General features: G+C 35.6%; 1 protein-coding gene across 1 annotated transcript in view; it reads left to right on the top strand.

Annotated features, from left to right (window-relative positions):
- The first annotated feature begins 15675 nt into the window (after positions 1 to 15675).
- Positions 15676 to 18747, top strand: part of LOC129744016 (calpain-11-like) — a 46642-nt gene continuing 43570 nt past the window's right edge. Inside the window, exons 1-2 of the mRNA XM_055736321.1 lie at positions 15676 to 16022; positions 16085 to 16287. Coding sequence (XP_055592296.1) covers positions 15696 to 16022; positions 16085 to 16287 — 530 coding nt within the window. The 5' untranslated portion in view covers positions 15676 to 15695. The remainder of the gene's footprint in view (positions 16023 to 16084; positions 16288 to 18747) is intronic.

The raw sequence follows: 18747 nt of genomic DNA, 5'->3' as shown, positions 1-18747 counted from the left end.
ATTGTCAAAATTGTCAAAATTGTCAAAATTGTCAAAATTGTCAAAATTGTCAAAATTGTCAAAATTGTCAAAATTGTCAAAATTGTCAAAATTGTCAAAATTGTCAAAATTGTCAAAATTGTCAAAATTGTCAAAATTGTCAAAATTGTCAAAATTGTCAAAATTGTCAAAATTGTCAAAATTGTCTAAAATTGTCAAAATTGTCAAAATTGTCAAAATTGTCAAAATTGTCAAAATTGTCAAAATTGTCAAAATTGTCAAAATTGTCAAAATTGTCAAAATTGTCAAAATTGTCAAAATTGTCAAAATTGTCAAAATTGTCAAATTGTCAAAATTGTCAAAATTGTCAAAATTGTCAAAATTGTCAAAATTGTCAAAATTGTCAAAATTGTCAAAATTGTCAAAATTGTCAAAATTGTCAAAATTGTCAAAATTGTCAAAATTGTCAAAATTGTCAAAATTGTCAAAATTGTCAAAATTGTCAAAATTGTCAAAATTGTCAAAATTGTCAAAATTGTCAAAATTGTCAAAATTGTCAAAATTGTCAAAATTGTCAAAATTGTCAAAATTGTCAAAATTGTCAAAATTGTCAAAATTGTCAAAATTGTCAAATTGTCAAAATTGTCAAAATTGTCAAAATTGTCAAAATTGTCAAAATTGTCAAAATTGTCAAAATTGTCAAAATTGTCAAAATTGTCAAAATTGTCAAATTGTCAAAATTGTCAAAATTGTCAAAATTGTCAAAATTGTCAAAATTGTCAAAATTGTCAAAATTGTCAAATTGTCAAAATTGTCAAAATTGTCAAAATTGTCAAAATTGTCAAAATTGTCAAAATTGTCAAAATTGTCAAAATTGTCAAAATTGTCAAAATTGTCAAATTGTCAAAATTGTCAAAATTGTCAAAATTGTCAAAATTGTCAAAATTGTCAAAATTGTCAAAATTGTCAAAATTGTCAAAATTGTCAAAATTGTCAAAATTGTCAAAATTGTCAAAATTGTCAAAATTGTCAAAATTGTCAAAATTGTCAAAATTGTCAAAATTGTCAAAATTGTCAAAATTGTCAAAATTGTCAAAATTGTCAAAATTGTCAAAATTGTCAAAATTGTCAAAATTGTCAAAATTGTCAAAATTGTCAAAATTGTCAAAATTGTCAAAATTGTCAAAATTGTCAAAATTGTCAAAATTGTCAAAATTGTCAAAATTGTCAAAATTGTCAAAAATTGTCAAAATTGTCAAAATTGTCAAAATTGTCAAAATTGTCAAAATTGTCAAAATTGTCAAAATTGTCAAAATTGTCAAAATTGTCAAAATTGTCAAAATTGTCAAAATTGTCAAAATTGTCAAAATTGTCCAAATTGTCAAAATTGTCAAAATTGTCAAAATTGTCAAAATTGTCAAAATTGTCAAAATTGTCAAAATTGTCAAAATTGTCAAAATTGTCAAAATTGTCAAAATTGTCAAAATTGTCAAAATTGTCAAAATTGTCAAAATTGTCAAAATTGTCAAAATTGTCAAAATTGTCAAAATTGTCAAAATTGTCAAAATTGTCAAAATTGTCAAAATTGTCAAAATTGTCAAAATTGTCAAAATTGTCAAAATTGTCAAAATTGTCAAAATTGTCAAAATTGTCAAAATTGTCAAAATTGTCAAAATTGTCAAAATTGTCAAAATTGTCAAAATTGTCAAAATTGTCAAAATTGTCAAAATTGTCAAAATTGTCAAAATTGTCAAAATTGTCAAAATTGTCAAAATTGTCAAAATTGTCAAAATTGTCAAATTGTCAAAATTGTCAAAATTGTCAAAATTGTCAAAATTGTCAAAATTGTCAAATTGTCAAAATTGTCAAAATTGTCAAAATTGTCAAAATTGTCAAAATTGTCAAAATTGTCAAAATTGTCAAAATTGTCAAAATTATCAAAATTGTCAAAGTTGGCAAAATTGTCAAAATGGACAAAACTTGTCAATTAAATAAAAATTATTATTATTTTTTGATGTTTTTCGAATGAAACTGTTTTGATAACAAATGAGATAGTTTATCTTTGATTTTAATTTGAGGCTACCGTTGCTCCAAAAATATAAAGCGGAAAATTTTTGATCATTTTGCTTAGTTAAATTTTAACTGTCCGCTTGGCTCTAATAGAAAGAAAACTAAATCGTTAGGAAGTGTGCCCTGCTCCACTTTTTGTCGCCATTTATTTCTAGCATTCAAACCACGTACGTATGACGGCATCGATAGGCCATCGGAAAAATTACCTCAACATTCCAGCCATTCATTTTCTTATTATAGTAATTACGAAATTTACATTTTATTCATATCAACGGACAAAAACAACGATCAGACCAGCACAACATTACACAATACGCATGGCGCGGCATCTCGGGGTGAATTTTTCTTCGGTTTTACTTTTTATGGAAGTCGGCAGTGGGTGAGATTTGCTCCTTGCACCCCCGCACTTGGACGGTTGAAGTGGTTGGCTGGGTATCTTTTTTCTTCTATCTTCTACCGTCAACTACAAATATGGCAAAACAGACGCCAGCACCTCGAGGAGCACCCAAAGGTGATGAGTGAAGCCATCAGCGAGATCTTAGCCATGCGGCGGCATCTTTCTGGCACCGCGCCAACCATTAAAGATGCCAACAATTCATACCTTCGACCAATCGTAAGCCAGTTCTGCCTTTGCTGGCAATTGGCAGGCAATGGGCTGTTTATGGGAGAGATGTTTGGTGAGAAATATAAACAAAATTTAACCTGCATGAGAGAAAATCTTCGACAGTTAAAAACAAGCACGGTAGCAAACTCAACATCAACAACATTTGAACTTTACTCGGCAATATGGTATGACTACCCCCTACCCCCATTCTGATGGTATGACTCAGCTCTTGTCAGTGGTTTTCAGTATAAGTAAACGACTTTAAGCGGTAGCAATCAAGAAAAAAAAAATATAATCAATAGAAGATTTCAGAAACCATATGGAGAAAATGTCGATTTTTAACATTGGTTATCTATGAAGAGATGTCTGAAACAATATGTGTGTTGTATGTATACCTTGAAAAAAAGTTTGAAAAATTAAGTCCTAAAATGCTTGAGAACCACCAATCAGGTACTCCAAAAATAAGCTCCACTTCGCTGCCAATGTCTTAGGTCAGCAACTTGTTTATGATAAATTTAACAACTGCGGTAGCCAAGCAGTAAAACTTTTGTAATCTCCAAAAGGAGATCAGAGAGCCATTTCCATACGAGTGGCCGTCGTCGTCGTCGTCGCCAATGCTGTTAGGCGCCACCAAACCAAAGACGACGACGAGAACTGAAACGTAGATATGGATAAACTAGACTGGTACCCCCACAAAAGTTGAACTATTTTGGTCACTTTTCGAAAAGTATGGGAACAATGTTGATGATCGAGGCCCCCAGAAGCTGTAATATTCAGTAGGATGGCGCAATCGAAAGTGAAGACCACGACATAAGCCGGCAAACTAACGAGATGCAACTATCTGATCATATTTCCACACAGAGGTTTACCCTTATTTGGGCCAGCTACGTACCTACCTACTACAATATGTAGGTATCGGTAAACTCTTGGTGAGCAAAGTAATGCAGCCGCCTTCCAATTGCGGCTGGTATCTTACTATTTCTCTTTCTTTGGCTCATGAACCTCAGCTTTGATTGAAAGTTAACAAAAAGTTCACAGTGAACGATCTGGACGCCTAGAGTTGATGTCAGTTAGATTGCTTCCAACAGGGTTAAGAGTGGTAGTTAATTTATTCTTCTTTCTCGAACGTTTGTCAAAAATTTAAAAAAAGCTGTTACACCGATTGATTTGTATTATGTAGAAGCAGCTCAAATTTTTTTTTGCGGCGATTATAAAACGGAAAGCTGTTGTTTGGTCGGTGTTATGTCTCTGAATACTGTGGATGCCTAAAACCTCCCCATTCGAGCTCCTGGATTGCAGTTTCTTAAAAGGCTGCAATCTGGTAGCTCCAATGGGAATTTTTTAACATCCACCATATTCTCAAACTTAACACCGACTAGAGTACTACCCGGGATTGCCCGGAATTTAAAAAAAAATCGGGAATTCTCAAATCCTGGGAAACGCTTATAAATCCCGGGAATTCCCAAAGCTAATATAAAGTGCTAACTTATTAAATTTTTACACGATCAAAATTGAAGAAATTGATCATATTGAGCAAGGAAAATAGTAGTTGTGCATTGATATAAAGGGTGATACGGTCTATTCATTGACTTCAAAGCCGCATACGACACGATCGACCGTAACGAGCTATGGAAAATCATGGACGAGAACGGCTTTTCCGGGAAGCTGATCAGACTGATCAAGGCGACGATGGATGGAACGCAGTGCTGTGTGCGGATTTCGGGTGAATTGTCGAGTTCATTCGAATCGCGCAGGGGGCTTCGACAAGGTGATGGTCTATCCTGCATGATGTTCAACGTGGCGCTAGAAGGTGTTATTCGACGAGCGGTGGGCGAAATGCGGGGCACGATTTTCAACAGATCCAGTCAACTTATCTGCTTTGCCGATGACATTGATATAGTCGGCAGATCATCTGCGGCGGTGGAAGACATCTACCGCAAACTGAAACGCGAAGCAGGAAGGATTGGGTTGATGATTAATACGTCCAAGACGAAGTACATGCTGGCCTGCGGATCCGAGACCGACCGAACCCGCTTGTCCAGTAATAACAAGGTCACGATCGACGGCGACGAGCTGGAGATAGTCGAAGACTTTGTCTATCTCGGCTCCCTGGTGACCGCAGACAATGACACCAGCCGTGAGATCCGGAGGCGAATTATCAGCGGAAGTCGTGCCTACTATGGACTCCACAAGCAACTGCGGTCGAGAAGACTTAGCCCTTTCACGAAGTGTAACCTGTATATGACGCTCATTAGACCGGTTGTTCTCTACGGGCACGAGACATGGATATTACTCGAGGAGGACCTGCGTACACTCGGGGTATTCGAGCGACGAGTGTTAAGAACCATCTTTGGCGGCGTACAGGAGAACGGAGTGTGGAGGCGAAGGATGAACCACGAGCTCGCGCGACTCTACGACGAACCCAGTATCCAGAAGGTGGTGAAAGCTGGTCGGATACGCTGTGCGGGACATGTTGCGCGAATGCCGGACGACTGTCCTGCAAAAAAGGTGTTCGCTACGAATCCGGTAGGAACATGACGAGCGGGGGCGCAACGAGCGAGGTGGTTAGACCAAGTGGAGCGTGATCTGGCGAACGTGGGTTGCCCGAGAAATTGGAGAACGGTTGCCTTGGACCGAGTGAATTATAGGAATTATGTTCGTCAAGTTATGTCGTGAGACGGTATACTATGTAAATAAAAAAAAAATAGCATAAAATAAAATAAAAGTATAAAATTCAGGAAAAATATTCAGTTAGGCTTCCGCTTTTCCAAATCCGAATTGCCGGGCCTTACGCTTAACCCCTGCCATCAGATTTTGTACAGCCAACTTGTCCACCTTCTTCGCCGCAGAAAGCCAGTTTGCCTTGAACTGCTGCTCGTCCTTAGCAGTTTTTGTTTGTCTTCTTAAGGTTCCGCTTGACAACAGCCCAGTATTTCTCAATTGGGCGGAGCTCTGGCGTATTGGGAGGGTTCTTGAACTTGGGAACTACCTGCACGTTGTTGGCGGCGTATCACTCCATGGGCTTTTTACCGTAATGGCAAGATGCCAAATCCAGCCAAAACAGTACGGAACAACCGTGTTTTTTCAGGAAAGGCAGCAGAAATTTATTCAAACACTCTTTCACGTAAATTTCTTGGTTGACAGTCCCGGAAGCTATGAAAATGCTGCTTTTCAAGCCACAGGTAAAAATGGCTTGCCAAACCAGACATTTCTTCGCGAACTTTGACAGTTTCATGTGCTTGAAATATCTGCTACCTTTCCCCTTCCTTTTGCCGTATAAAACTCCTGTCCCGGAAGCTGCTTGTAGTCGGCTTTGACGTAGGTTTCGTCGTCCATTTCCACGCAGTCAAACTTCGTCAGCATCGTCGTGTACAGCCTCCGTGATCGCGCTTTGGCCGTCGTATTTTGTTTATCATCGCGATTTGGAGTCAATACCTTCTTGTAAGTCGATAGTCCGGCTCGTTTTTTGGCTCGATGCACGATTGTAGACGATACACCCAGCTTATTTGCGGCATCTCGGAGAGAGAGGTTAGGGTTTCGCTTGAAACTACCAGCAACTCTCTTTGTCGTCCCAGCGGATTCCGGTTTTCGATTTCCCCCCGATCCAGACTTCCTGGCTGTCGACAAACGTTCGCCAAACACTTTAATTACATTTGTAACGGTTGATTTGGCGACTTTTAGCGATTTCAAAATAGAAGCAACATTCTACACACACACACACCTTCAAAATGAGGGGTGTTCAGGTTTTTTAAATGCAAAATTGAAAGAAATACGTCAAGTTGATATTGACCAATTTTTGACCGTATCACCCTTTGTGTAAATTTAAACAATTTTTATTCTAAAAATTGATATATATATATATATATATATATATATATATATATATATATATATATATATATATATATATATATATATATATATATATATATATATATATATATATATATATATATATATATATATATATATATATATATATAAATATATATATATAATGAGTTTGATTGAAAATGGAAAATGTTTCTTTGTTCGACAACTAAGTGTACAAATGATAAACAACAAAGAATTTATGAAACCAATCAATTCCCATCAAAAAACCCTACGAAAAGATTCTTTATGTTCTATTTTACAACACTTATCATTTAAAACTTCCGTTTCGTAAACTGTTGACAGAAGTAAAAACATCGGCAAAAATGACATATTTTGAAACAAAAGGATAATTATCTTAAAATTTACGAAACTTGATGAATATCCTGAAGTCTAGCGAACCGACTCGATAGTGAAAAATCCTAACAATTATTCCAAATTTTTGCTGCAAGTATCAGTCAAGTTTGTCAGTTGAAGTACTTTGTTTTAGGGTGGCAGGAAGAAGGACACTCTGAAACCAACCAAACAACACCTTTTCCGCTCTATACCCATTAGGTAGTGTAATAGGTATCACTTTTTTTTTGAGGACCCTATTTTGAAAGCCAAACTTTCTCTTGCCAACTTCAAAACATCAGTAAGGCCTGAACTGCATGTTTGGATTCTTGTAAAATTTGGCGGTTAGTTATTTTATGAAGAACATAAAATACAAATTTTGCAAAGGTTGTGAATAATCTTGAAAAGTTCCACAGGTAGATCCTGAAAAAAAATTGTAAACAACTACTTCACCATTATCTATTGATGTAGTAAAATCATTAAAAGAGATCTAGAGAACCCAGTACAGAACCGGAAATAGAATAAAAGTGTAGTTCATAGCTTCTTTGAAACAAGGAAGGCGGGTTAATTCAAACCCAATCAAAACCTTTCGACTCACGAAAAGGCCAAGCAGATATTAGTTTCTGGTTCATCCAGCATCCAGCAGAAAAAGAAACAGGTTGGATTTTATATCTACGAGATAAGTTGTTTCAAATCTGAAAATGCTTCGTAATTAACGACGAAACAAACAAGGTTAAAGTAGTCACCAATCAGATTACCGGACAAAAGTTTTTTGTCGGTAAAAATAAAATAAATTTTAAATTTAATATTCTTTCAAAAGACTTGGTTTTAAAAGCTTCGAAGAAAAAAGTGGAATTTATATTGATTTTTGGAATTTTCATACCGAATACCGATTTTTTTTTTGGGCTTGAAAATACCTATTTAATGTGGCATCACTAGTTGTAAGTAACTCGAACAGCAAGTGTGAGAGCTCTCGCATCTGAGTGTGAAAAATAGAATTCTAGCCAAGAGCGCCCGAGTGTTTCAGTCATACACTACAGCAGAGTGCCTGATTTTTAAGAATTTGTCTGATTTTTCGAGGCTCAGCTTGACAACCTGATAAGCCATTGAATTTACCTGATTTTGCCTGATTTTGGCGAATGTGATAAAAAATGGATAGTACGGAACTGGATTAGGTACCATTGCTGAAGTTGAAAAGTGAAAATGTGGCTGAATCAAAGCTATCGAAAGTTTCTCTTTAATTCTTATTTTAAAAAGCGAATTAAAGGGAATCTTTCGATTGCTTTGATTCAGTAGAATTATTCATCCAAGTAGTAAAAAAACTAAGATTTCCTCCTCGCTGTCAACGTTGTCACATTCAAATCTATGCTCTCATTGGAAAAAAAATAGTCAAAAGTATGCACCAAAATGTGCACCAACAACCATAAAAGTCATTAGTAGAAAATATTAAAAAAAAAACTGGCCATTTCTGTGCTTTCAAAATTTCAAATGGCATATTTCAAATCAAAATTAATTATTTGTCTAAAAGGTGCTTTAAAATTTGGAAGCTACTTTACACTGTGATATTTTTTACTCACGATAGACCACTTTCGCATAAATCGGTCAGATCATTTTGAAGACCGAAGTGCTGTCGTCAGTATACATGTTGCAATATGTTGTAAGGAAGCATTTTTTCCCGTTTGCTTCGGGATGCTCCCGTGAGAGGTTATTTGGATTTTTCAATGATGAATCCATGATTAGCAAGTGAACTAGCTTATTAAACTATAAACAAAATGGAGCATAATCGAATTTCATTAGGCCGACACATTTTATTGGCGTGGGTGATCAGGTTGCCATAGTAACAGCTAGCGTGGGGTGGATTTTCGCGTCGCGTTTCAAAAATTAATCAGCGCTTGCTTCGATTGATTCGATGTGGTGATATTAACTGAAGATGGTGATGAATCTCAACTAGTTGAAAGAAAACAAAGAAGGCAAATAATACAGGAAGAGAAGAGCTGAATGCGCTGTGAGGAAATATGTGTTTCTGTGATTTATTGCTCTGGTGAAGAAGTTTGCCTATCAGAAAATGAAGCCTTTCGAAAATGGACATGAGTTTTGAAAATTAATAAAAAAAAGGGGTGATATGAATTTTTTTGAAAATTTTAAAAAAATGAAGCTTTGAATTTTGATAAACATAGTTAAAATTATATATATTCGAAGATTTTTCACTTGAAAGCAAAATTAGAATTAGACTGAACTTAAACATTAAATATTGGACTTCGATCGATTGGAATCCGTAATATGTATTTGAATTCAAAAACTTTTGTGAATTTAAAAGTGAATAAAGGTTTTTTCAATAACTTTTATGAAATATTTAGTTTGCATAGAATAAGAACGGGAATGTAATTGTATATAAACGGAGTGGTATATGAAAACTGATACTCAATTAGTACTTTGAATTGAAATTTGAGGTTAAATATGCGGTAAGATGTATGCTGTATATAGGTAAGGTAAGGTTTAAGGTAAGATTTGTGTTTCATAAAAAGGTAAGATTGCATATTTGAACTTTCGTCTATTTCATTATATGATAATATAAGAACAACCAATCACTTGCCAACTGGGCAGGTATCTAAACGTATGCGTAATACCTGTCGTAGATCAATAACACTAAACATGTTATTTATTTAAAAACAGTTGCGTAAGTGTTTGACTTGTTCATCCATATTACACATACATTCACACATTCTACATTCATACCATAACAGTTCATACGAAGCCATGGTGTCGGGTATGCGGTGATTTGCATTGAAGATTTGCCGAAGTTGTAATCTAAAGGATGCAAGTTAGCGCATGCGTTGGCGAAACTGCGGTGAATCCGTGCACCCATGGTGGATTTCCTACATACATACATACATACGATAGACCACTTTCGCATAAATCTGAATTCTATCTAATATTTTCAATCGATTTAGCTTTCATTTATTATTTCAAAACGTTTTTTGTGGTCTATTTTGGCAAATGATGAAATCAGAACTTATTTGAATAAAATCTAAAAATCTGAAGTTTGTGCGGACAGAATCTGCATAAAAAATAAAGCAAATATCTGTACTTTTTTAGTCAAGTCTGTACTTGTGACAACCATACCCACTGCTGTTTCAGATTTATTTTCTTGAAGGAATAACTGCCAAAGGTAGCCAGAGGTGCTAGAAGGTTTTGTCAAAAATCTAGACATCACGAAGAAAAAAACTAGAAATTTTCAGGACACCACTAGATTTATTTATTTGAACTTAATTTATGTAACATAAATGAACAAATTCTAGGCTGGCCAGCAGTTTTTATCGAAAAACACCAATTAAATATCGTAGAACCGAAGATTACCTCCCGTTATTTATTTATTTATTCCGCCAAACAGTGTAGGCTACATATATATAATGGCTTAAACTATTTTATTACAGATTTGTTCGGGTTTTCCATCATTTATCTACAAATTCGATTATAATTAAGATGTTTTGTTTAAAATCTGAACATTTCAGGACATTTTTGAGACCTCTTCATCAAAGTTCAGGAGTTTTTGAAAAATCAGGAAGAATACTGAAAAATCAGAGCACCTTGCACATCATAAGGTAGCGCTCACAGAGCAGCCTCTTTTCTCGTAAGCGTACCAACAAACTGTGTTAGCTCTAAGATTTCTCCTCAACACAATTGGGATTGAGCCTGCTAAATAGAATAAAGCTTGCTCTTTACTCTTATACAGATTTTCATAAGAATGACAGCTAGTCGGAGTGAAATTGGAGTGAAGGCCTTTCTCTGTTTAACAAACGAGAAATCGTATACCCGGGTTGCGAGCGCGCCCATCGCCCATGCGTGATAGATTTTCCTAGAGAAGGGAATTCTCTTCATCAGCAGATGTGAATGGTCTCGCTCACTCTTATTTTTTTACAATCTCACTCTTGATTACAGTGCGATTTATCTCTCCCACTCCCAGCACTTCTTAGGAAGAGCAGACAAAAAAATGCACTCTCTTTCACTGGACAAACCGATCTGAGTTGTTTTACCATCAATGCAGTGGTTAGGTATTATTGATTTGAGAATATTCAAGTAGGAGCGTATTTAAAAAAAATAAAATGAACATTTTAACCATGAAATTTTACTGAAATTTATATTGATTTTAAGCAAAGCATGAAATAATCTTCAAAATGTTAATACGGTATTGAATTCTTGCATTTTTCAAATCCGTGCAGCTAAATTGAAAAAAAGGGTCAAACCTATGGAAGACCCCTTGATTTGTAAATAAGGTATAAAAAAAGGCAAAAAATTACGGAACTCCCAAGGTCCAAAAGCTTAATAGGTCCTAAGTAGATCAAGCTATAGAATTTAATTTGTTCTCACAGTTGCATCATTTGAATGACCTACTGACTTATTACTAAAAATGAGCCTCCATATTCCATCAACCGATCCGTCAGTCAGTTAGTCAGTCATTCGGCCATTCGGTCAGTCAGACAGTCATACCCAGCTGCCAATCGCCTGATGGCTATCTTGGCGTACTCACGAGTGATCGACCAGTACAGATATTGTTTCAACAACGTATGGAACCCCAAGAGGCGCCCTGATTGTCGAACCATGAAGAAGGTACCCAAGACATTACATTCCAACATACCTACATCAAATCACATCACGACACTCGACTCTGGTTCGACAAACCGTTCCGTCACGATTTTTCGTGTTTCCAAAGATCTGCGAAGTGCGAATCGGATTTCGTTTTTAATTTTCACAGTCGGTATCCGATTACGTGTGTACTAAATTTGTAACATAATGCCTAACACTGGGTTGCATTTAAAACAGATCTGATGCGCCAACCAGACGAATATTTCACACTTTATTTAACTTTTGGAAACCGATCCGACTGATGTCGATCATCGAAATTGATCGGATCATCAGACGGGGGGAATTTTTCCTTATTTGGAAGAAGGAGTCATCGATAAGCTAAATTTGGTTCGTATCGACGCCAAACAACTTTGACTACGGATTGATTTGAATAAATTAGTCTACCTGAATGTACGATTCAGAGGGAAGTATAATTTACGGCTTTTTCAATACCACTCAAAACAAAAAGCTCAAAACAACTGTAGAGTGCAAAAGGTAGCTTCAAGCAAATCTGTTAATTTATTAGGTTATGTTAGAACTGGTAGACAGGTTAATGAATAATTCTGTTAATCGAACAAATGAATTCTGCTCAAGAACTGGAATTCCTGTTGAACTTCAAATATTTGTATTTTTGTAATCATGTAATGAAATATTTATCTACAATTTTTGAAACATTTAAGGCCGTTGTGATCACCACAGTGCAATAATGAGGGGAAACAAATTTGCAAGAAAATTCCATATTGTTCGACAATTTATGGGAAGCATTCAAATTTTAGAGAGGCGTTAAATAAGCAGCTTTTTTCTATTTTTCAACCCCTTTTTTCACTCTACTCAAAGCCAGATTTGTGCGAAACCGATTTACTTTGCCAGTTGGATCTTCTAATCCCATTGACGCTTCGAAAAGGCGAACGGAACCGAATGTATGGAAAGAATAATTTATCTACTAGGCAAGTGTGTGTACGAATATGGCACCGGCCTGCCATCAGGCGGAGATTGGATGGTTGTTTTGTAGAACCCCCTCGGGGGACCCCGAAGATCACCGTGAGAGATCTGCGAGTTCTAGCAAATGACCAAGTGGGCCCCTTTCTTGGAGATTGGATCACCCAAGTGGGGTTCAAGCTTCGGAATGTGGAATGACACCGTCAATCAATTTGCCTGAGCTAAGCTACCTGCAGCAATTTTGATGGTAATTTAATTGCGAACTGTCACAGCAAATTGATGGCTTGAGAATTCTGTTTGAATGATTCCTCCAAGATCAATAAATAAACATGTGGGCAATATTTGAATTAATATTTTTTTAAATAAGTACAATCTCAAGGTACTCTTTTTGGAGTTGCAACAAATGATAACTTCAAAATACACAAGAAACATTAAAAAATTCAGAAAACATTTTAAAAGGGATGCCCAACTACACAGTAAACGAAAATTACCGAGTTCGGTAATTTTTTTTACCGAAATCCTAACATGTGTAAATCGTTAAACTGTTCGGTAATTTCTTCGGTAAAAAATAAACGAACATCGTTAAATGAAGATTCGATTTACCGATGTTCGTTTATTTTTTACCGAAAAAATTACCGAACAGTTTAACGATTTACACATGTTAGGATTTCGGTAAAAAAAAAATACCGAACTCGGTAATTTTCGTTTACTGTGTATGTTTTTTCGAATAATTCAACGTTTGTTCTGAGTATCCTAAAATTGTCGAAATTTACGAAATTTGGAAAATTGAAAACATCGACAGAATTTTCTAAAGCTAAAAAATCGACGAAATTTATGAGATAAACAAAACGAACTACAATAACAAAACTGACAGTTTCGTCCAAATGAAAAAAAAAAATACCAAACTGACAAAATTTACAAAATGATAAGGATAAAAAAGTTACGAAAAAAAAAAAAGAAAGTTGAATGTAATAAAATTGATGAAATTCACAACATTAATACAATACAAAATTACAGAGAAGATGTTTTTTTTTTTAATTTGGACTGATTTGTTTATGCCAATTTTCTTAGGTTTGTAACTTTAATAAATTTTGTCAATATTGCGTATATTTTCAATAGATTCAATTTTGACATTTTCTAAAATTGGTTAACAAACGCCGAATAAAAAATGAGGAAGAAAAGGCCAACATTGTCACTTTTGTCAATTCGGTTAATTTTGTTGATTTTTCCATAATGTCAAAATATCACATTTTGTCAATTTTATTCAATTTTGTGAAATGAAGTGAAGAATAAATCAACGAATCAACTTTATGAACTTATTTTATCGGCTTTATCGTCTTTAAGAAAGACAAAAATGACAAAAATGACAAAAATGACAAAAATGACAAAAATGACAAAAATGACAAAATGACAAAAATGACAAAAATGACAAAAATGACAAAAATGACAAAAATGACAAAAATGACAAAAATGACAAAAATGACAAAAATGACAAAAATGACAAAAATGACAAAAAATGACAAAAATGACAAAAATGACAAAAATGACAAAAATGACAAAAATGACAAAAATGACAAAAATGACAAAAATGACAAAAATGACAAAAATGACAAAAATGACAAAAATGACAAAAATGACAAAAATGACAAAAATGACAAAAATGACAAAAATGACAAAAATGACAAAAATGACAAAAATGACAAAAATGACAAAAATGACAAAAATGACAAAAATGACAAAAATGACAAAAATGACAAAAATGACAAAAATGACAAAAATGACAAAAATGACAAAAATGACAAAAATGACAAAAATGACAAAAATGACAAAAATGACAAAAATGACAAAAATGACAAAAATGACAAAAATGACAAAAATGACAAAAATGACAAAAATGACAAAAATGACAAAAATGACAAAAATGACAAAAATGACAAAAATGACAAAAATGACAAAAATGACAAAAATGACAAAAATGACAAAAATGACAAAAATGACAAAAATGACAAAAATGACAAAAATGACAAAAATGACAAAAATGACAAAAATGACAAAAATGACAAAAATGACAAAAATGACAAAAATGACAAAAATGACAAAAATGACAAAAATGACAAAAATGACAAAAATGACAAAAATGACAAAAATGACAAAAATGACAAAAATGACAAAAATGACAAAAATGACAAAAATGACAAAAATGACAAAAATGACAAAAATGACAAAAATGACAAAAATGACAAAAATGACAAAAATGACAAAAATGACAAAAATGACAAAAATGACAAAAATGACAAAAATGACAAAAATGACAAAAATGACAAAAATGACAAAAATGACAAAAATGACAAAAATGACAAAAATGACAAAAATGACAAAAGTGACAAAAATAACAAAAATGATAAATATGACAAAAATGACAAAAATGACAAAAATGACAAAAATGACTATTCAAACGACAAAGTGTATGAGTAAATCAAATTACAAAACGTCTTTAGACTTGAGACTTTAGTTTAGACCGAATCAGAAATTTCAAACAATTGTCATTCGGACCATTTCAATTCTCCTTATTGTGTTCAGTTATTTCAAACCATTTTTTTGTTTTTCACTTTTCATACATATTTTTCGGACGAACAAAATAATAAAAAACAAAATCTTATCCATATACATATTTAAGAAGGTAAAACAATCATTTTCTTTGGTTAATCTGACCTCCAATAAAGGTCGTTCAAATATCTGGAAAAAAGACTTAGCAAATATGTATGAATTTTGGTTTTCTGCTGTACACGGATGTGCAATATACGGTTTGAAAGTCGCTATTGGGCCTGTGGTAGAAAGTAGTTATGAATTTAAGGAGTTGTATTAGTTTTGGAAGCTTTTGCACAGAATATGTGTCTATCTTTTATGGAACGTAAAACTCCACTGAGATCCTTAATGTATGTATGTGTTCATTTGAATACATGCTATCTAAAACGATAATTTAATTCAGTATTATATGAATAATAGAGCAACTTTTAGTTCTAATTTTTTGGTTGCCAAACTTTAATTGTATGCGAAAAAAAAATCACGGTTTCAAAGATTTTGTGTGAAAAATCATGGAATTCCTAATAATTTTATAGTTGTTTTTCAAATAATTTTAAATTTAATTGGACAAGGCTAAACAATCTGAACAGTGAAGACTTCAATATATTTATTTTATTTTGTTAAATAGACGTATAACAATTAACTTTGCTTTTTTTCTTTTATTCCAGATGGTGTCCCGAAAGTGCGCACCTGGATGAATGGCACCGCCGCCGATCACCAATCGACACTGTCCAGGCCTCGCTCGGCCGAAGTCATCACCGCCAACGGCATGAACGGGACGATTCCGAACGGTCGACCGCATAATGGGATGAACGGAGGCATGAATGGCGGGGTAACGATGAATGGGGGTGTAAATGGTGGTCTGAATGGAGGTATGAATGGGGGACTGAATGGTGGGTTGAATGGGGGATTGAATGGTATCGTTACCCGAGGACCTGGAGGGCTCCATGAGGACATGGATTTTCCACCGACCACCCGAACCCTTTCGAAGAAGAAACAAATCGTTTGGATGAGACCTCATGTAAGATGATGTTTTAGGTGCAATGGAATAAATTTTAACTTTTGAACTTTTCGCAATTGTAGGATATGTGTGGCAGGCCACAGTTTCGAATATCTCCTCCCGGAACACCACTGACGGCAAGGGAACTTCCGGAACCGGTTGGACCTGGTGATCCTAGTCTTCTTGCTGCTCTAGGCTGCCTATCACAACTGCCAAGACTGCTGGAACGAGTTGTACCTCCGGAACAAACTTTCGATACCTCGAACGGATACTGTGGAATGTTCAAGTGAGTATTGCTTCTAATTTTTCTGGATAATGTTTGATTCAAATTTCCATACCGAATTGAATTCATATTCCACATTGACATCTTAAATTGTGTTACGTTTATTGTGTCACATTTTAAAACTGTAAAACCACCACTCCACTTAACGACCGAAACATACTTGGGGAATGCTACCTATTTAAGCTGCCCTGTCGTATTTTGTACTACATCAATTATCGTGGAGTAGCCACGACCAATGACCGGGACAAATAGACTCGGCTTCGCTGACACCTATTTGTCGCAATTCTACAAGTTTAATGGTTCCAATAAATTCACCCTCGCGACCATCGATCGACTAACCAAACCGAACCAAACCAAGCGATCGATCGCGCGAGGATCTCGGACGCGGAATATAGGTGAGAAACCGGGCACCAAGAACGCCCACGACAAACTTCGCCCCCTGGCCTAACCTTTTCGCCAATAATGGAGCTCGTTGATTTACCAAACAAGCTAATTTCAAACTAATAGCATCATTATTGGTATTGGTTGAGGGACTTGAGACGCCGAGTGAGACCCTCCGTTTAGTGTCTTGCGCTTGTGGGAATCCATAAATAATCTTAGGAACTGCTGCATCAAGCCATGGGAGGATTCTCGGAGGGTGAAAAAATAAAATCATCTCGCCTCGCGGTGTTTGTCACCATGGCAGAAATATTCACACGCCTTCCACACTACTTGGTGAGCGAATCTGCCGGCGTTTCAAGTGTTCCAACGGACGCAATAATCCGCGTGGGACAGTGCTTTCGAAATCCAACTGTTTCCAGATCCGAAAAGCTGCGCGGAAATCGACAAATAGAGGTGTTATAAATTATCATCATTATTGATGGCGTGCTATAAAGTCGTTTGCAGGAAAATGTTCGTAGCGTTGTAGAACACGTCAAGTTTTGGAATTACCAGTCTTGTAAATTAGCTATCCCGAGATGTCGGATGAAAGCTCAAGCACAATTTGGGATGAAATTAGAATTTTATTCGAGCAATAGAGGTGTTTGATTTACAATTCAAAAACAATAGACATTTCGAACCAAATATTATGCATTCAACGATCTTCATTCAAAATCAACATCGCTGTTTTTTTATTCAACTCTCTATAGATCCTTACAATTGTTATTCTATTCTAATTTATTATTCTAATTTACCCCAAATATTATCAAATTTTCATTAACCTTGTAAACTGAACCACGAAAACATCTGGGCTGCTCTTAGACGACGAGGGGTCCCAGAGAAACTAGTCCATCTCATCGAAGAACAGTACGAGGCATTTCCGTGCAAGGTCTTGCACGACGGTGTCTTGTCCGAACCAATCCCGGTAACTGCTGGAGTGAGACAAGGATGTATTTTGTCACCGCTGCTTTTTCTCATCGTAATGGATGAGATCTTGACTGGATCGATTGACTGTAGACCAAACCGAGGATTGCCGTGGAATCCTTCAGCGATTGAGCAACTGAACGACCTTGACCTGGCAGACGATATTGTTTTGCTCGCCCAAACACAACAAGACATGCAGAGCAAACTCGACGACCTCACCGAAAGCTCCAAGGCAGCAGGTCTCAAAATCAATGTCGGAAAGACCAAGTCGATGGAAATCAACACAGAAAATCGTTCCAATTTCGTGGTAGCTGGACAACAGGTTGAGACAGTGGAGTGCTTCCAGTATCTTGGTAGCCAGATTACGCCTGATGGTGGTACCAAGAAGGACATCGAAACCCGGATCAGAAAAGCCCGATTTGCGTTCGCGAGTCTCCGAAACATCTGGCGCTCACGCCAGATCTCTCTACGAACTAAGATCCGAATCTTCAACTCAAACGTCAAATCCGTATTGCTGTACGGGTTTGAAACTTGGTGCACATATGCGGTGACGACGCGAAAACTGCAAGTTTTTGTGAATCGCTGCCTGCGGAACATCATCCGCGCTTGGTGGCCTGGCAACTGGATCTCAACTGGATTCTCATCGAAGAAGAGGCAGGCCCAAAAGCTCGTGGCGGCGAAGTCTAGCCGCTGAAATCCGCACAGTTGACGAGAACCTTAGCTGGCAGCAAGTGAAGACGCTGGCTCCGGATCGCCAGCAGTGGAGATCTTTTATACGTTAATCCATTCTTATTAAAATGTTTACTCCAGCCATTGTCAACAATGTTGTATTCTGTAGTAAATTTCGCTTATAAAAATGATGCCAACGAGTTAAAAAACATCGAATCTGTCACGGACGAGATATCGACTACATAACTCCACTATTTCAAGATTATACGACATTTATAATAATAATTGTAGAATTCCCAGAAAGGCACTTCAAACAAAGAAGAATTTTATTAGTATCTCATTATGTTTTTAAACTTTTATAAATATTAGTTTGCTGTCAATCTTTATGCTTTATGCTTGTAAAATACGGGAAAAAACATTTATGAAAAAAAATTAAAATTATTCTTCTATTTT

Source organism: Uranotaenia lowii, chromosome 2, assembly GCF_029784155.1.
Source record: "Uranotaenia lowii strain MFRU-FL chromosome 2, ASM2978415v1, whole genome shotgun sequence".
NCBI lineage: Eukaryota > Metazoa > Arthropoda > Insecta > Diptera > Culicidae > Uranotaenia > Uranotaenia lowii.
Note: the sequence above shows the minus strand (reverse complement) of the source record. Positions and strands in the feature narration are given on the sequence as shown.